Here is a 20,200-nt window from a genome sequence, read left to right as displayed (position 1 = left end):
TGTTTGGTTTTCAAATCTCAAATCAAGAAGTTTGGGAAGCAAACACAGGCCAACACAGTGCTAGGCTGCATTAACAGAGAGATAGAATCAAGATCACGTGAAGTATTAATACCACTCTACAATGCCTTGGTAAGGCCACACTTGGAATACTGCATCCAGTTTTGGTCACCACGATGTAAAAAAGATGTTGAGACTCTAGAAAGAGTACAGAGAAGAGCAACAAAGATGATTAGTGGACTGGAGGCTAAAACATATAAGGAACGGTTGCGAGAATTGGGTATGTCTAGTTTAACGAAGAGAAGGACAAGTGGGGACATGATAGCAGTATTCCAATATCTCAGGGGCTGCCATAAAGAAGAGGGAATTAAGCTATTTTCCAAAGCACCTGAAGGCAGGACAAGAAGCAACGGGTGGAAACTAATCCAGGAGAGAAGCAACCTAGAACTAAGGAGAAACTTCCTGACAGTGAGAACAATTAATCAGTGGAACAGCCTGCCTCCAGAAGCAGTAAATGCTCCAACACTGGAATTTTTTAAGAAGAGACTGGACAGCCATTTTTCTGAAATGGTGTAGGGTTTCCTGCCTGAGCAGGGGGTTGGACTAGATGACCTCCAAGGTCCCTTCCAACTTTACTACTACTACTACTACTATTACCACTACTACTATATTATTATTATTATTATTATTATTATTATTATTATTATTATTATTATTATTATTATTATAATATTATACCATGGTTTGAAGTTTGAAAAGTATGACATTTGAAAAGCACCTTTGGAATAACTTCATCAGTTGTGGGTGCCTCCATCACAGGAGGCTTTTAAAAAGAGATTGGACAACTGTTTGGCTGAAATGGTATAGGCTCTTGTGCTGGAGCAGAGGGTTAGACTAGAAGACCTCCAAGGTCCCTTCCAACTCTTTTATCCTATATTCTATGACCTGGAAGATTGAGAATCTCCATAGACATTCTAAGTGCCAGTAAGTCACTTTTCCCAGCACCATTGTGTCTTTGAACAATCACTAACAAAATGTCCTAATATTGAGGGCCATCTCTGTGTCCATGTGTGCCCCTGAACCACATTCACACAAAGATATGGCAGTGTCAGTATAATCCTGTCAGCCAAGCATGTTCCAGGATGTCTCCTGATTGTTTCAGGATTTCTTGAAACCAAATATAAAATTATTATTCTGGCCCACTGAGTTCCCAAGCCCAAGAGACCACCAGATAATGAATGCAACGTTTCAGCAAATAGAAAATTTAAAAAGAAAAACACTAGGGAACAGAGATTTTTGTCATGCAGTTTTATTGATATGCAGATCCAAAGAAATCAAAGTCAGCATCTAATCGTGCTGTACCTGGGAGGGCAATTGTTGCCCACCAGTCCAAGGATATGTGCACCCCAAATATAAAACAATACCACAATGTGAAGACATGTCAATGTTACACTATGATTAGAATACTCAGCAATAATTCTGAATAACCTTAGACACATTGATGACATAACCTTACATTGATGACCAGCAAACCAAGTTATGGCTTGTAAAGTCCAGAACTCAATAAGCTTCTTGGTTCTACACATAGGTTTTCTTGACAGGTCCTTCCTCCGTAATTTCTTCTTCAGTTATGGTTTCCAGTTCACAGCCTATGTGGAGATGAATCTCCTGGATCCTCAAAGGAAAAGAAATACATTGAAACAGGGAGTTGAAGTCCATCCATCTTCAAGGAGCTAAGATTGAGAAACACAGCAACAGAAAGACTTGGAACAAGGAAAGGTGGACTTGGATGCTTCTTTCTCTTTCTCTCTGTCCCAAAGATGCTTTTTCAAAAGGCAACTGGGCTTTTTTTCTTCTTCTTTGAAAACACTTCACTTCTTACCCCAGAAGCTTCACAGAATAACAGAGTTGAAAGTCCAGTGGCCTTTTGAAAAAGCATCTCTGAGACAACCATGACGTGGAAGGTTGAGAATCTGCAGAATCGTCTTTCTCTCCGTGTCCCTTCTGCTCTCCAAGGGTCTTTGCTACCCACACTAACTAATGTGGTAAGACACCCAGAGATTTGTGCGTTTGGCAGTGATATAAATTCGAGAAACAAATACATTTAATAAACTCACTTCTGGGCTGGTGCGGCTTCAGGCTCAGGTGTAGTATCCTGAAGATCTCTGTTGCGTGTCTCAGGAAGGAAACAGCAGAGGATTCCTGCAACCAGCGTTGAGCTTCCACAGATGAACATAGGAATAGCAAGGTGATATCTGGCCAACATGCCAACTAATGGCGCAAGGATGCCCGCAACACGAGCAGACATGGAGCACAAGCCAAGGGCGAATTGTCTGGTGGAAGAAATAGAATAAAACAAATTGAGTCACTCTATCTTACTGGTAAAAAGTCTTCAGATTAAAAGAAATGAGAAGCAAATAATGTGAACGTCTTCTCTTCTGGGAATCCTGGAAGCTGAAGTCTACACATCTTAAAGTTGCCAAGTTTGAAAAACACTGCAGACAAATTATATATTGCATTTATTTTAATAATGGGGAGGGCACACTTCTTATTTTGTTGTTTGTGCTGTCCAGAGTCACAGTGCTTGATTGAGGTGTCTTTATAAATCAAGTAAGTAAATAAACAATAAAAACACATAAATAATATCTTTACCTCACAACTGTGGGAAATATCTCAGCAGAAAAGAGATAAGTGGTTGAAAAGGAAGCAGCCATAGCAGACTTTCCAATCACGGCCAGCACAGTCACAATAATAGGGAATTCTGGAGAGAAAAAAACACAGTGAGGTGAAAAAGAGCACAGAAGATCTAACTTGAGGTATTACAGAACATTTGAAAGCTTAAAAATTGGGATCTAGCTTTACATAAATCCATGAGTGGGTTTAGGTTGGTTTCTATGACCCTTTTCAGGAAAAAAGTTTTAGTTACTTATTGAATACCTGCCCTAATCAGGAAGGCTCAGTCACTAATGCAGTGGTTCTCAACCTTTCTAATGCCGCGACCCCATAATACAGTTCCCCATGTTATGGTGACCCCCCAACCACTTATACATCACTGGGTGCCAGGGGCGTGGCCAAAGAAAAGGGGAAAAAAATGGCGGACAACCTTGTTTGGCGACCCCCGTGAAATGGTCGTTCGACCCCAAATGGGGTCCCGACCCACAGGTTGAGAACCACTGCACTAATGAGATGCCACCAAGGAGAAAATACAAAATTGGAAAACATAAATTAAGAGTTGGGGTCAATGCCTGCACATCTCATTTTTCTCTGAAAAAAAAAAGGCTCTAATGCTGAAAAAGATGAAAGGAAAAAGAAAAAGCTACAGTGGTAAATGGGACATCTTTGCAAGACATGAAGGACCAGGTTGGAGACAGATCTTTGTGGAGAAAAATCTCAGCTGTGTGATTGCCAAGGGTTAAAAACAACTTTTATGGCACATAAACAATCAACCCTGCTAAATCAGGTCACTGCAATGTTTTGAGCTGCCAAGACCACCTTGCTATTTTGATTCCCAAATATCTAACATACCTTTGGGGATCACACAGATGATCACACACATGATTCCTCCCAGGATGAGCCAAGTGGATTGGCACTTCTTCCTCCCGATCCATTCGAGCAGAAAAATGGAGAGGATGCGAGATGGGATTTCCACAGCTCCAAAGATGAGTTGGGTCAAGTAGATGTTCAAGCCAAAATCCCCAATGTGAAGACTCAGTTCGTAATACACCAGACTATCCACAAACCTGAGGGTAGAACGAGAAGTTGAGATGCTTCTGAGAAGTTGCATCAGCTTCCCATACATTACATTGAAAATACATCTGCTTTGTGAGTTGTTGTTTTTTTTAAATGCCTTTTAAAGAAGACTTACCACACCCAAGCCATGATCAAAGTCATGTTCCTCAGATACGATTTCTTGAAAAGGTCTAGGATGTATCTATGGGACACCTTCTTTTCCGGAGCCAACTGCAATGAGCACAAAATGGAAGACAAAACATTACAGTAGTCAGATTTCATGGTTACTATCCTGTAAAATATATGATGGCTGCTAAGCTCCTAAATTTTGGTTAGGATGCTGTGACAGTCCTAAGTGCAAGTAGTAAGTCACTTTTTTCAGTGCTGTTGTAACTTTCAACAATCACTGCATGGATGGCAGTATGTCAAGGAATACCTGTGTACTTTTGGGATAAAAAAGCAGCGTTTGAGCCTTGTTTTGTAAAGTTGGGCAGAAGTTTTAGCCATAACTTTAAAAAGAAGGAGAGAAGGTAAAAGCAAGACATTTTATCCAAAAGATCCCTTCTGGGAGGAAAAGAAGTTAAGAACCATAGGAAGGAAAAAAAACCTAGAAGTTATAGCATTGGAAAAGAGTAATAAAGCCAATTTTGATCTCCTTTTTAAAGTGTTCTTTTCTAAAATGTTCCTCTAAAGCAGTGGTTCTCAACCTTTTTAACGCCACGACCCCCCAACCAGTCATAAGTCGAGGACTACTCAACTGGTGCAGCACTGTTTGCAGAATGGGACTTTTGGCAGGCTCAGCAGGGCAGAGACAGCCTGGACAATTCCTATCGGCTTTTGAAAGCCAATAGAATTAGACTCTATTCAAGAGAGTCTATTCTATTGGCTTTCAAAAGCCAATAGAATAAAAGGGAGTAGCACAGCTAAGGAAAAGGGGGAAAAAATGGCAGACTGCGTTGTTTGGCGACCCCCGTGAAATGGTCGTTCGACTCCAAATGGGGTCCCGACCCACAGGTTGAGAACCACTGCTCTAAAGGAGCATTAAAACAACTACGTGTTTGGTACCTGATCCAGAATATCCACAGAAAAGGTTTGGTTGTTGATGGCAGCAGCTCTTAGGAGGATATCTTTGGCTTCTCCCATTTTCTTTTTGGTTATCAGCCATCGAGCAGAGCTTGGAAGGACCCTGCAACAGATAAAAACATAAATCAGAAGTGGAAACAGAATTGTGTGTGTGTGTGTGAATGAACTGAATTCAAATAGCAACAAGAGTGTACACTTTCTTGTAGGCCAATGTTTCTTAACCTCGGAAATTTTAAGAAGCCTGGACTTCAACTCCACATGCTGGCTGGGAATTTCTGGGAGTTGAAGTCCAAATCTTTTAAATCACCAAAGTTGAGAACAATCAAGTATATTAGCAAAAATCAAACTGACCTGAATCAAAAATGTAAGTTCAAATCGCAGGAACAGATTTTGGATGCCCACCAAAAGCTGAAGATGCAAATTCCTTCTAGCAGAAATGCAAGAGGCTTACCAAGCATAGAAAAAGATGAGAAATGCAGGGGCTGAGGTCGTTATTTGAAACAGTCGCCAGTCACGGACAAAGTAGGCCACGCCAGCTAGAGCCATTTGACCCAGCGCATTGGCACAATGAATGATGATCAGTGCCTGTGGACGGTAAGATGGGCCCACCCACTCCGAACCTAAAGGGAATAGAAAACCTCAAAAGTCTCTTCACAAAGAAACTTGTCCACCCACTGCATTTTCCATTCAGAAATCCTTTCCCAACCCTGAACATTGAATAAAGGTCTCAGTTTACAGTCTGCAATCAAAATCTGCCACTGAGCACCTCTACATTTTGACCCAGTGTCTTCTGGACCCTCTGAACCCCCTTTGTGGCACCCCAGAGACCCCCAGCTTGAAATGCAGACAAAGGAAGCCAGTGGCACAATTTCTCCAAGTCTTGAGATGAGAAATATACTGAGAACTTCCTGGAACCTCAAAAATCAAGTTACAGTACATTGGTTTGAAAAGCAAAGGGTGTGATCTTTTTAGAAATTGACATTTGGGCTTCTAGGACTTACTCAAGGTTGCAATGCTGATGCTGATCCCAGCCAGGGCTGCTCCTACGACCAATCTCAGGGCAATGTAGACGTAGAAATGCGGGGCCAAACTTAATGCAGTCCCAAAGAATCCCATTATGAACAGGGTAATTAGGATGGACATCCGACTGCCAATCCTGGAGAAAACAATGTAAGAAGGGTCAGTTGTAATGCTCAGAATGAAAAAACATCAACAACACTTTTTTTAAAGAAAAATCCACGGGCTGTTTTCCCTAGGTCAGTGGTTCTCAACCTTTCTAATGCCGCGACCCCATAATACAGTTCCCCATGTTGTGGTGACCCCCAACCACTTGTACATCACTGGGTGCCAGGGGTGTGGCCAAAGAAAAGGGGGAAAAATGGCGGACAGCCTTGTTTGGCGACCCCCATGAAATGGTCGTTTGACCCCAAATGGGGTCCCGACCCACAGGTTGAGAACCACTGACCTAGAGAAAAGTAAGTTGGGTTTGTATAGCAAACAAAGCTGGGCTGGAGAGCCTTCAAGAGGAGGGTCAAATGAAGTGAAGATAGCAAGCATAACCATGGGATTAGAGCACTATCTTCAACATGCACACAGGTAGGGCTTTGACCCCATGGATGTGATTACCACCATCTTGATGATCTGATTTGCGACACATTCCATGAAAGATCCAGGTCTCTGGAGACATCCATAATGCTGAAAACACTGAAGGAAAGAGAAGGAAGCAAGCCAGACAAAGCAGAATGGACTCATTAAAGAAGTAATGGGTCTACTTTTGAAAGACCTGAAGAATTAGATTGGGGAACAGATAATCCAGAAGTAAAACACGTGTAAAAAGAGGCAGGGCATGGATTGCCGGCACAGAAGTTAACTTTTGAGTCGGAGTCTCTGTGGATCTCTTTTTGACACCTTGCCTGCACAGACTGCTAAACCACCCCTTCAACCTCCCGGGCGGCAGAAGCTGCTGTGTGAAATGTGTCACCTTACCTGTCACTCAGTGAGCCGAAGATCAGCGATCCAGCCAGAAGTCCACCCATGAAAATGGATTGGGAGATGTCGTTTAAGTCCCTTTGGTCGCAGACCAGATCAAACTAAAGGAGACAAAGATAAAATTACACTTTAGTTAACTTCCTGAATTCCCAGCCAGCATTCTCTACGCCAGTGGTTCTCAACCTTTCTAATGCCGTGACCCCATAATACAGTTCCCCATGTTGTGATGACCCCCAACCACTTATACATCACTGGGTGCCAGGGACGTGGCCAAAGAAAAGGAGGGGGAAATGGCGGACAGCCTTGTTTGGCGAGGTCGTTCGACCCCAAATGGGGGTCCCGACCCAAATGGTCATTCGACCCCAAACGGGGTCCCGACCCACAGGTTGAGAACCACTGCTCTAGGTCCACAGTGTTTCTCAACCTTGGCAATTTTAAGGCATGTGGACTTCAACTCCCAGAATTCTGGGAGTTGAAGTCCACATGCCTTAAAATTGCCAAGGTTGGGAAACACTGCTCTAGGATAACAGGAAAGCTGCCCCAATTCCATCAATTGCTTTGAAAAGGATGAGGCAATTCTCACGATTAGAATCATTTAAAAGGAATGCAGTGATACACATACCTCGGTAACCAGAGTTGGCACGCTCATTGTCGGATACACCCATCCTTGTTCACAACCCTGGGTAGAATTGAGCCCGTATTTTATGATCGATTCAATGTCCGAATCTACTGGAGTAAATCTAGAACATTCATCCAGAGAATCATCCATTCCCTTAGGAATTGTTAAGTTTAACACCTGTTGAATGGTTAAGTTGGGGCTAATTGCTCGGATCCAGCTGGTGTTGCAGTAGTGAGGCACATCGATGCTAATGAAGATTTGGCCGAACATGTGAAAAGGGGTCAAGAAACTTGGGATGCAAAGCAGCAACACCAAGCATTTCTGAAACGCCCCATATTCGCCAATCATCTTCAAGACTTCTCCAAATCCTGACATTGTAAATTCCAATGCCGGATTAAACTGTCGTGAAACTGAGTGTCTGAAATTAAAATATAAACAAAATCAGCAACAATAATAAAGTAAGAGAAAGAGAGAGCAAGGAAGCAAGGCAGAAAAATGCGTGGACTTCAATTCCATAGCTGCGAAATTCTAAATCCGCTCTCCTTACAATTGAGAAACGCGGCTCTGGCTGGTTGTCTGAATGAGCATTTTAAAATCGCAGGCAGTTTTTAGCATAGCCGCAAAAGCCGCGTTTTTCAACCTCGGCAACTTTAAAGCGACTGGACTTCAGTTCCACGGCTGCAGAATTGTGGGCACTAAAATCCACTCATCTTAAAAGTTGCCGAGGTTGAGAGACGCTGCCTTAGCTTGTTGTCTGAATAGGCAACTTTAAATTACGCGCGCAACTCCTAGCGCAGAGCTAAAGCGGCGTTTCGCCTTTTCTTTTTTTTTCCCTCGACCTGGGCCGCTTTGAAATGAGAGGCGCTTAAATTCCTCCGCTGTGGAATTTTAAAGTCATTTAAAGTCGCCGAAGTGAGAGGCGCCGCTTTAGCTTGTTTGAATAAACTCTTTAAATTAGACGCAACTACGGGGAGTTGAAGCCCACTCATCTTAAAAGTTGCCACGGTTGAGAAATACCGCTTTAGCTGCTACGCTAAGAGCGGCTTGCAATTTAAACCGCTTCAAATCAAAGCAGTGAACAAGAGCAAGCTATAAAACAAATGGGCTTCGTATTAGGCATGTAAATTGCATGTTTGATAAAATACCTACACAAAAGGGGTTTAACCTGGGTAGCAAATTAAGATTAACTTAATTTAAATCATTTAAGAAAGCCCCGTATGTCCTTAAACTATCAAAAAAGATCGCTGAAAAACAAACGGACTCCAGCAGGTATACAGTAGAAACGAACCTGTTTTATTTGTACTGGAATGCATCTCATTTGGTATTATAGAACAAATGAGTAAAAACATTCCTCAGAATGTGCAATAATCCAAATTTTGCATTTCAGTTGATAAAGATATATCAAAAATGTGCAAAAATAATACAAATATTCTTTAAAGTAACATGTAAAATTAATCACAGAAAATTGTTGCAAAGACAGTATATTAGGCAGCATTTTAAAACCTATTTGGAGAAATGGAGAGCAATAAAAACAAATAGTTTGTTAAAATAGGCTTTTTTTAAAAAAGAAAAAAACTAATTTTGCTCTATCTGCAGAAATGAGAAAGCAAGAAAACATGAGATATTTGTAAAAATGAGAACTAAAGTTGCTAAATAAAGGCAAAGAAACATGGAGGTCAATTCATGAAATCACCTTGAAATTATTTTCTCAAAAAAATATCATGAAGAGGCCGGCATAGCTGTCTAAGAAACTTGCAGCACAAGCTAGAGCAGTTTTTTCTATTATTGCAAAGTTAGTACCTGCTCACCGCTGGAAGAGATTCACCAAGCGCCCAAAAAGTGAAGAGAAAAGTGCCCCTCCCAGCACTTTTATAGCTTTTAAGAAATAACTAGCTGCCTTTGTTTCACAGTTATATCAAACACCTGTGTGCACAGACACACACCCCCTTTGCATAACACACACATGTTACATAAGCACAGAGATGAGCCTTTCCCACTCAAATGTCTTATCATTGTTAGTTCGTTCTCTCCTGATCCCGTAAGGAAAACAACAGGAGGGGAAAAAATGCGTACAACAGAATACTTCTGAGAAGTAGCTAGCAACTTTACCAAAACAATGGCAGCAGAAATGGAGTAAGAAAACAACACAGCCTGAATTAAGTCCTTGAGCCATTTAAGATGTTCCACTGCTAATTAAAACAATGCACGGGTTGTATTGTCTAAAAAGCTTTGCTGCTAATTACTTCAGAGAAATAGAGATGGCTATGTATTGTTGGCAAGCCCAATAGACAAACAGGAGAAAACCCCGAAGGAAGATGTTTTCCAAAACCAGGATTCCATTTTGTTCCTAGGTCCTAAAATAAATCCATATAGAAATGGTCTAATAACAGGTAGTCCTTGACTTATGACCACAACTGAGCCCAAAATTCATGTTGCTAAGTGAGACATTTGTTAAGAGAGTTTTGCCCCATTTTATGACCTTTTTTGCCACAGTTGTTAAGTGAAACGCTGCAGTGGTTAAATTAGCAACACGATTGTTAAGTGAATCTGGCTTCCCCCGTTGACTTTGCTTGTCAGAAGATCACAAAAGGGGATCACATGACCTTAAGACAGAGCAACAGTCATAAGTACGAGTCAGTTGTCAAGCATCTGAATATTGATCACGTGACCATGGGGGATGCTGCAAAGGGTTGTAAGTATAAAAAATGGTCATGTCACTTTTTTCAGTGCCATTGTAACTTTGAACGGTCACTAAATGAGGTGTTGTAAGTTTAGGACAGCCTGTATATCTGGAGCTGGGAAATCTTAGATCTGCAACTACTATCTCATGCACGTGAGAAAAACAGGCCATTTTGGTCAAGATAGCTGTGCTTTTGAAGGCATCTTAGGAGCGTGACTTCATTCTTCTGCTTCCTAGGCCAGGTTAGACAACCAAAAGACTACAGTGTCACCAAAAACCCTCTCACTTTGTCAACTGTTCACCATAATTAGCCGGGCAATTATTTGGGATACAATTCTGATCCCATTTGAATACCAAAACAATGTTTCAGATAGCAACAACAGAGACATCTAGCTGAGCTTTTTTACACAACGGTCCATGTGAAGAAAAATAGAGGCCATTCAAATCATTTATTGCGATCAGTATGTATGATGTTTTGTAAATGAAATTGCTTGTATCACATCACATGCCAACATGAATATTATAATTAGTTCTTTGTCCAGCTGATGTAACTTGGAGTCCTTCTTGCCAGATACACTGAATATTGCTCCATTTGTACAACCCAAGGATGCTGAGAGATTCTTTGCAAGACCTCACCTTTAGGGTTTCACCTTGTTATATCTGCACATGATCTGCTGAAGAAGTGACATGAAATGAGAGGGAGTTTGGTGCAGTGGTTAAGGTGCTGGCCTAAAAACCAGGAGACTGTGAATTCCAGTTCCACCTTAGACATAAAAGTTGGCTGGGAGCTTTCACCACTAAACCAAACTAGATCTGAATGATTCTGTTGGACTTCTCAAAAGCTTTTGATGTTCTTCTAAGCAGGCTGGGATGTAATTTAAAAGAACTTTTCATCATAATAACAGTCCTCCTCATTGGGATCAATTCAAAATGTAATTGTGGGACATTCAATACCATTTATGGAAGGATGGACAATGACTCTAAAGGACCCCAGCCCAAATATTGATCTCAACCGAATCTAATTCATCTCCTGATCCAGTAGCTGGTTGACAGGTTCTTGGGAGCCTCATCGTGGTGGATGCACAGTCACAGTCAAAAGCTGTGACAATAATATGTACATGGGGACAACTGGATAAAAAATAAGGTCTATCCAGACCACACAGACCACCACCTCTCTATGGCTCCTCAGATTATGAGTTGTCCTTATGTTGCCAACAATGTTCTTCAGGATTCATCTTACATTATAGACGTCCTACTGGCTATTAATTCACAGATGACCATCCACACAGCCATATACTTCTATTTTTATTATTGTCACACACACACACCCAAAAAACCAAGAAAGACATACAGAGTTACTTCTGAGCAATTTCCTTTATTGTTCTTCACCCATAGAAGCACTCTTGTCCCACTAAAACAATTGCTTGCATCATTGAAGATATACTCTGAGAACTTCTAGGGAGGGTCCATCTTGACCTTCTCAATCAAACTATCTAAAGTTTGCTCTCTCTTGGTCCCATATTCCACCAAAATTGTCCCATTCAAGATCACCCACCCCCAACTCATTCTCGTCCATCTGCTGTTTTAAATGACAGCTGCTCATCATGTTCAGCTTCTCATGGGGTGTTTTATGTGGGTTGCCCCCTTAGCATGGAAGGATAGACAACCAAACCAATTTTTCTATATTGTTTTGTTATGTCTGCCCTAAGATCTCCCTCTTCCTTAAAAATCTGCATTTCTTAGCTTCATCTTTGCTGGCATTCACCATCCTTTTTTTTTTTTTTTTAAAGAAATGAATTTTTCCCCCCAAAAGGAAGCTTTATGTGGTAATAAGTGTTTTGGTGTTTTTTTGTTATTGGTGACATGCAGACAAAGGAGAATCAAAGAAATTCCAGAGATTTGGGTGTGGCCGACCTGAAGAACAACAACTCAAGAATAGGAACAATCTTTTCCTTTAGAAAGAAAGAAAGAAAGAAAGAAAGAAAGAAAGAAAGAAAGAAAGAAAGAAAGAAAGAAAGAAAGAAAGAAAGAAAGTAAAGCCAAAGATTGGGAGAAAGAAAGCAAAATGCTGATGTGGAAAGGTGATAATTTGGATTGAGAACATCTGAGAAGAATCAGCAAAATGAAAACTCTTGGTCCCATTTCAGAATGGGAGGTCCTCACCTGCAATTTCCCTAAAAAAAAAAAAGACCTCTGCAATTACTAATTGCATATTTGGTTTCACTGGGTGTAGATTTTAAAGGTAAAATCACCCCGTGCCAAGGCACCAAGTTAAATCTCCAAAGTAGAAAAGAGTTTCTGAATTCAACAGAATTGTTGGCTGTGTTTGCACAAAGTTGAATAGATTTACTCCTGCTTTATTTTTTCCTCTGCTTCGCATGTTGTTACAGATTTAACTCATGAATGATAAACTAGTGTTTAAACCGATTTCCTTTAAAAAAAAAGCTAACAATTCTAACTAAAAAAATACCTTAAACAAAAGCAGTGCATTGGCAATTAGAGTAAGAATAGATTAACCATCATTAGCAAAATAAGTCCCATTGAAAGCAACTGGTGTACTCAATGACCCGGTGCACCTATTATAATAAACCATGGTTTCTTGATTAAACCAAGAATGGCTGACTTTATCCATCACTTTATGGCATGGATCCCACTAAGCCAAATCACATGAACTGTGTTATGTTGTAGCCTAATATGTGAAAGATATTTACTCTCTAAACAAGTACACCAATTTTTCCTGCTCTGCTCACAGTACAGAGAAATCTACCAATTTTTCTCCAGTCTGCATCCTTGACATGCTGGCTCGATCCATCCATGGACTTAGAAATGTGTGCTGGTTATCCTTTCACTAATACAATTGTCTTTATTTGGTTTTGTACATCCATTTTCCACGCTGTCACTGGCTTCCTTGCTCTTCCTAAAAGAGAGAAAAGTTAAAAACAGGTTTCATTATACGTAATATATGTAGTCCAACAGTTCATTTAGTGACTGTTCAAAGTTATGACACTGTAAAAAGTGACTTATGACCGTTTTTCACACTTACAACCGTTGCAGCATCCCCTTGGTCATGTGATTAAAATTCAGATGCTTGGCAACTGGCTCACATATATCCTGGGATCCTGAGCATCAAGGACCCCACAGTCCTCCTCCCCATCCCCCTCCCCCTTCTCCCACTCTCCATGAACCCCACTCCCTTCTAGCATTGATGATGTTACCTAATGTGGTAATATAATGAAATGTAAAAAAAACAACAAAGCTCAGAGAACACCTAGAGCAGTGGTTCTCCACCTGTGGGTCGGGACCCCATTTGGGGTCGAACGACCATTTCACGGGGGTCGCCAAACAATGCAGTCTGCCATTTTTTCCCCCTTTTCCTTAGCTGTGCTGCTCCCTTTTATTCTATTGGCTTTTGAAAGCCAATAGAATAGACTCTCTTGAAGAGAGTCTAATTCTATTGGCTTTCAAAAGCCAATAGGAATTGTCCAGGCTGTCTCTGCCCTGCTGAGCCCGCCAAAAGTCCCATTCTGCAAACGGTGCTGCACCAGTTGAGTAGTCCTTGACTTACGACCGGTTGAGTAGTCCTCGACTTACGACCGGTTGAGTAGTCCTCGACTTATGACCGGTTGGGGGGTCGCGGCATTAAAAAGGTTGAGAACCACTGACCTAGAGTCCCACAAACTTCCTCCTCCTCCACCTCCACTCTGCAAACCCTTTCTAGCATTGATGATGTTACCTAGTTGGGTCATGAAATGTCTGCAAGAAAACAACCAAGCCCCATTTCAACCCTGAACTCAAAAATTCTTCTTTATTGGTTCCATTCATGTGTTATTTAAGATATTAGTGTAGTTTCCTTGCCACAGTAGCAAAGTGATTAGCAACTGTCTTTCTCCAGATTTTTTTTTTAATCAACTAATCATGTTAAACCAGTGGGACGCCCTGATGCATTCTCATCAAAGAGATCCAAGCCAGCTTGGTTTCCAAGCAAAGTGCTACTATCAGTCTTGTTTATACCATAACAGTGACTGACAACATTTGATTCCCAGAAAATCTGATAAAGATCCAAGCAGCAGGAGGGCCACAAAAGAAAAGAAAAATCAATTTTTCTTGCCAGCAATAACCAAACCAGCAAATTGCAGATCATCTGTTCTCAGCCAGAAATTGACAACTATGGATAGAAAACAAAGTGGCTAGGTTAGCTGGCTTGTTTTTAATAAAGAAGAATATTTGTAGCTTGGGGTTGAAATGAGGGGTCCTTGGTGGTCTATGAGCTTGGTGGTTTTCTTGCAGATGTTTCATGACCCAACTAGGTAATATCATCAGTGCTAGAAGGGAATGGGGTTTATGGAGAGGAGGAGGAGGAGAAGGAATGTGAGGTCCTTGGTGCTCTCTGAGCTTGGTTGTTTTCATACAGACATTTCATGACCCAACTAGGTAACATCATCCGTGCTAGGAAGTGGTGTTTGCTCTATATTTATATATAAGTAGCTTGCCTGTCAATGTTTCTTTCTTGGTGCTTCCTTCATTAGGATATTTTTTAGTATTGGCTTGTTTGTCTGAATTGGTAGTTTTTTGATTGGGGTATTGCTTACTTCTTGCTTGTTGGCCAATATTAATCTCTAGATTGTTCATTATCCCTATTTCGGCCATTGTCTGCATGAAAACCACAACAGTCCTCCTCCTTCTCTTCACCTTCTTCTTCCTCCTCTCCCTTCCCTCTCCCTCCCCTCCTCCTCCTCCTTCTTCTCTCCTTCCACCTTCCATCTTTTCCAGCTCCAGAGCCTTCTTTAAGTTGAATAACAGAACATATAATGCTAGCAATTGAGGCTTATGTTCTTTAAGCATGTGCAGAGATATCACTATGGAAGTCTACTCCACATTGCCAACACAGTGCAGTGCACAAAGGAAGGGCTTGACTAAGGACATCCTTTGAGGCTTGCCTTAACTTGTCCCACTTGATGGCACATGCCCTTGGTGGCTACAAAACTGGGCAAAGTGCCTTAAGACAATTGACCTCTAAGTGGATCTAAGCCTAGGTTTGCTTCTCCTGGACCAGCGAGGCCAAACGTATCAAGCAAACGTCAGACCTTCCCATGGATCTTGCCTTGGTTTGTGGGTCAGATCATCCATACAATCAGGGAGTTCCTTGCCAAGCGTCTCTGGGAGAAGGAGAGAAAAGAGGCCACCAAGAACAGCTGTACTTCCAAAGATCACCACGGGCAGAGAGGTGTGATATTTGCCCAGGAGACCAATCAGTGGGGAGATGATTCCAGCTACTCGGGCTGTCATCTGACATACTCCGAGTCCGGTCTGCCTGATAGGGAAGCAAAACAGAGGCCAGATGAAACCTAGAGAACTAAGTAGAACTTAGTAGAACTAAGGAGAAATTTCCTGACAGTCATAACAATTAACCAGTGGAACTACCTGCCTCTAGAACAGGAATGTCAAACCCGCGACGTATCGCAACTTTTTTTAAGAAGAGACTGGACAACCATCTGTCTGAAATGGTATAGGGAAGACATGTCAATCACAAGGCCCGGGGGCTGGATGCGGCCCACGAAGTGGTTTCATGTGGCCCGCGAAGCCATCCTGGAAACAGTGAGGGAACGGCCCCCGCTGCCTTGGCCCTGGCCCAGGCCAGCTGGGAGCCAATGTACAATTTTGAAGTGGCCCTCTATGCTGAAACGCATTCAGCCTTAGCTCCATAAGCCCCTCCCCCGCATGGCCTGAGAGGAACAGTGAGGCTCCTCCAATGGACCATGCCTTGGCGCTTGCCCCGGTCCCACCCCCTTCTGCAAGAGACCCTCAGACCTGCCCCACTCCTGCCCAGGCCCCCCCAAGCATCCTTGAGGCGAATGATGTAGAGCTGGCCACGCCCACCCAGTAGGTCACACCCACTCCATCCACACCCACCCAGTAGGCCACACCCACCCTGGCCACACCCACCCAGCCCCCTGAGGGCAACCGCAATGCTGATGCGGCCCTTAATGAAATTGAGTTTGACACCCCTGGCTTAGGGTTTCCTGCAGAGGGTTGGACTAGATGACCTCCAAGGTCCTTTCCAACTCTGTTGTTCTGTTCTGTTCAAGAAAGCTGGCTGGGTGACATTGGGCCAGTGCCTCTCTCACAGCCCAACCCACCTCAGAGGGCTGTTGTGGTGGGGAAACTAAGAGGATGAGGATATGGGGAAACTAAGAGGTGTTGGACATTTTTTCTGCCTTGATTTATTTGTAAAACTAATAAAGCTGGAATACAAAGAAATATATATAGATAGCCCTTGACTTACAACGGTTCATTCTATTTAGTGAGCGTCTGAAGATACAACAGCATTGGAAAAAAGTGACTTATGACCATTTTTCACAAACTGTTGCAGCACCCCTCCCCATGGTCACGTGATCAGAATTCAGATTCTTAGCAACTGCCTCATATTTATGACGGTCGCCATGTCTCGGGCTCACGTGATTCCCTTTTGCAACCTTTTGCCAAGCAAAGTCAATGGGGAAAGCTAAATTTAGTTGACAAACGTGTTACTAATTTAACACCTTTAGGGATTTGCTTAACAACCAGAAAAATGTGTAAAATGAGGCAAAACTGACTCAACAAATGTCTCACTTAACAACATAAATGCTGGCTCAATTGAGGTCGTAAGTGGAGGACCACCTGTCAATCAGCCACTGGGGAAACCTCCACAGCAGTGCAATGATTCACAGTTTTTGGCAGACCCTCCCCACTTTCTCTTCCTACCTCCCCCAACTCTTCAGAAGCTGCTAACTCAAACAGTAGCTACTACTTGATAAGATAGAAAAATGTGGGGTAGACAGAACCACCACCAGATGGATCTGTAGCTGGCTGACTGGCCGTACTCAGCAAGTGGTCCTCAATGGAACCACATCTACATGGAGGGAAGTGTGTAGTGGGGTGCCCCAGGGCTCTGTTCTGGGCCCAGTACTCTTCAACATCTTCATCAACGATTTGGATGAAGGGATAGATGGGGAACTCATCACATTTGCAGACGACACCAAGCTGGCAGGAATAGCCAACACTCCAGAAGACAGGCTTAAGATACAGAAGGATCTGGACAGACTTGAACACTGGGCACTAACTAACAAAATGAAATTCAATGGTGAAAAAAGCAAGGTTCTACATTTAGGCAAGAAAAACCAAATGCACAAGTACAGCATAGGTGGCACCATGCTCAATAGTAGTAACTGTGAGAGGGACCTCGGAGTCCTAGTAGACAATCACCTAAATATGAGCCAGCAGTGTGCTGCAGCTGCCAAAAAGGCCAACACAGTGCTAGGCTGCATTAACAGAGGGATAGAATCAAGCTCACGTGAAGTATTAATACCACTCTTCAATGCCTTGGTAAGGCCACACTTGGAATACTGCATCCAGTTTTGGTCACCACGATGTAAAAAAGATGTTGAGACTCTAGAAAGAGTACAGAGAAGAGCAACAAAGATGATTAGGGGACTGGAGGCTAAAACATATAAGGAACGGTTGCTAGAATTGGGTATGTCTAGTTTAACGAAGAGAAGGACAAGGGGGGACATGATAGCAGTATTCCAATATCTCAGGGACTTCCCCAAAGAAGAGGGAGTCAAGCTATTCTTCAAGGCACCTGAAGGCAGGACAAGAAGCAACGGGTAAAAACTAATCAAGGAGAGAAGCAACCTAGAACTAAGGAGAAACTTCCTGACAGTGAGAACAATTAATCAGTGGAACAACCTGCCTCCAGAAGCAGTAAATGCTCCAACACTGGAAGTTTTTAAGAAGAGACTGGACAGCCATTTGTCCGAAATGGTGTAGGGTTTCCTGCCTGAGCAGGGGGTTGGACTAGATGACCTCCAAGGTCCCTTCCAACTTTACTACTATTACTAGTAGCTGACAATCCCAGTTGGGTGGCTGGGTGGGTGCATGGGTGGACTTTTCCCTGAAGCCCAGAGAGCCCCCCTCTTCACCCCCACTTCAGTGGTCATCATAGCTCAGCTACTCTTCTGATTAATCTGGAGTAAGGAGGAGAGAAAACCCAGTAGGAGAAGTCAAGTGATTTGTCTGTCCAAAGAAGGATAACCCTGCAGGATCAGGCCCAGAGGGAGGGGGAGGGGGAAAGGAGATGCCTGTATGTCAATCAGCAAGTCAAGAAACACACAATTCAGGGCTTATAGGAGGACTACTTTATTGTCGTAAGGTATTGTGGCGGAAATGTGAAAGTCTGCCCCAAATTTTCCCTTTGTGTCTCTTGAGAAACAACAAAGTTGAGATGGGGGTGTGTGTTATTGTGCTATTTGGTAGATCAGATAGGAAAACTGCAGCCACAGATCTACTAAGGTTTCATTAAAGATTCTGAAAAAATAAGCTTCTCTGTTTTTTATCTGCTTATTTCCTTGGCCGCATCACTTTCCCAGGGTTGTTCCCTGCATACCATTTACACTTTCTCATGCTTTCCGCTTTTCCCAGACCTGAGCAATTATTTCGCCTCCCCCCCTCCCCTTAATCAAGGCTAGAGAAAAATTCTTCCCCACGAGCAGCCTACGCTGATGGCTGATCAGTAGCAGCTGGCCAGTTGGCCAGACTATAGCATCAATGTCAAGGTCAGTGAATCACATCATCTGGTGCCTGAGCAAAACTAGCTTCTCAATTTCAATCAGAATGGAGCTGGATGGGACCTTGGAGGTCTTCTAGTCCAACCCCTGCTCAGGCAGGAGTCCTTATACAAATTGAGACAAGTGGCTATCCAGTCTCTTCTAAAAAACCCCCAGTGATGAAGCACCCACAAGTTCTGAAGGGAAGCCGTTCCACTAATTAATTATTTTATTTATTTATTTATGAGACTTATATACCGCTTTAAGTGCAAGCACTCTCTAAGCGGTGTACACTAGTAAGCAATGTATATATATATAAAACACCAGCCTGAAGATGACGAATGTGACTTCGTCGAAACGTTGCCAAGACACTTCCAATTTTACGCGGGAGAAAACCCGAACAACCAAAGACCTATATATATATTATATATATATATATATATATATATATATATATATATATATATTTACATTGCCCCCAACAATCTGGGTCCTCATTTTACCTACCCTGGAAGGATGGAAGGCTGAGTCAACCTTGAGCCGGTGAGATTTGAACCGCTGACCTGCTGAACACAGTCAGCTAAAGTGGCCTGCAGTACTGCACTCTAACCGCTGCGCCACCTCGGCTCTGTATTATCCTCACTGTTAGGAAGTTTCTCCTTAATTCCAGGTTGCTTCTCTCCTTGATTAGTGTCCATCTGTTGCTTTTTGTCAGAGAGCTTGATTCCTTCCTCCCTATGGCATCCCCTTAGATATTGGAAGACCGCTATCATGTCCCCCCTAGTCTTTTTTTTCTCCAGACTAGCCATACCAATTCCTGCAACCGTTCTTCATATGTTTTAGCCTCCAATCCTTTAATCCAGTGTTTTTCAACCTTGACAATTTTAAGGCATGTGGACTTCAGCTCCCAGAATTCCACAGCCAGGTCTGGTCTTAAAATATAGCCTGATGGGAGAAATAATCTATTACTTTCATCCATTGCGGTGGTACAGTGGTTAGAATGCAGTACTGCAGGCTACTTCGGCTGAAGTTATATAAGTCTAACTGCTATTGCTATCTGTCTGTCTGTCTGCCTGCCTATCTGAATGAATCTAAATGAGGACCCAGATTGTTGGGGGGCAATAGCCTGATTCTGTAAACCGCTTAGAGAGGGCTGTAAAGCATTGTGAAGCGGAATATAAGTGCTATTGCTACCTACCTACCTACCTATCTATCTATTCATCCATCCACCCACCCATCCACCTATCTATCTATCTATCTATCTATCTATCTATCTATCTATCTATCTATCTCTATCTATCTATCTATCTCTATCTATCTATCTATCTATCTATCTATCTATCTATCTATCTATCTATCTATCTATCTGAATCTAAATGAGAAACCAGATTTTGGGGGGCAATATGCTGACTATAAACCGCTTAGAGAGGGCTGTAAAGCACTGTGAAGCGGAATATAAGTCTAGGTGCTCTTGCTATTGCTAAAAGATTAAAGACCATCTTAAAGTGATCTGGGCAAGAG

The 20,200-nt window shown here is 42.4% G+C and overlaps 2 protein-coding genes across 2 annotated transcripts in view; both read right to left on the bottom strand.

The window, feature by feature from the left end:
• Positions 1 to 646: 646 nt before the first annotated feature.
• LOC120319631 (solute carrier family 22 member 13-like) lies at positions 647 to 9,011 on the bottom strand. Its single transcript, XM_039368705.1, has 10 exons — positions 7,421 to 9,011; positions 6,796 to 6,899; positions 5,811 to 5,965; positions 5,261 to 5,429; positions 4,792 to 4,912; positions 3,863 to 3,957; positions 3,523 to 3,737; positions 2,650 to 2,758; positions 2,115 to 2,330; positions 647 to 1,665 (listed from the first exon to the last, which is right to left on the bottom strand). Exons 1-10 carry the CDS (start codon positions 7,790 to 7,792, stop codon positions 1,647 to 1,649), a joined length of 1,575 nt encoding a protein of 524 aa, XP_039224639.1. The 5' UTR covers positions 7,793 to 9,011; the 3' UTR covers positions 647 to 1,646.
• Positions 9,012 to 10,187: 1,176 nt separating this feature from the next.
• LOC120319630 (solute carrier family 22 member 13-like) overlaps positions 10,188 to 20,200 on the bottom strand; it is a 35,321-nt gene continuing 25,308 nt past the window's right edge. Inside the window, exons 9-10 of the mRNA XM_039368704.1 lie at positions 15,199 to 15,408; positions 10,188 to 13,014 (exon numbers count right to left, since the gene is read on the bottom strand). Coding sequence (XP_039224638.1) covers positions 12,918 to 13,014; positions 15,199 to 15,408 — 307 coding nt within the window. The 3' untranslated portion in view covers positions 10,188 to 12,917. The remainder of the gene's footprint in view (positions 13,015 to 15,198; positions 15,409 to 20,200) is intronic.

Source organism: Crotalus tigris, unplaced genomic scaffold (assembly GCF_016545835.1).
Source record: "Crotalus tigris isolate CLP2741 ecotype Arizona unplaced genomic scaffold, ASM1654583v1 scf7180000020906.486998, whole genome shotgun sequence".
NCBI lineage: Eukaryota > Metazoa > Chordata > Lepidosauria > Squamata > Viperidae > Crotalus > Crotalus tigris.
This window is presented reverse-complemented; position numbering and strand designations above follow the sequence as displayed.

Coding starts and splice junctions, on each gene's coding strand:
- LOC120319631 (XM_039368705.1), bottom strand. CDS start 7,792: ATGTCAGGATTTGGAGAAGTCTTGAAGATGATTGGCGAATATGGGGCG. Junction 3,738..3,862: donor TTGATCATGGCTTGGGTGTG/GTAAGTCTTCTT, acceptor TTCTACCCTCAG/GTTTGTGGATAGTCTGGTGT. Junction 2,759..3,522: donor CATCTGTGTGATCCCCAAAG/GTATGTTAGATA, acceptor TTTTCTCTCCAG/AATTCCCTATTATTGTGACT.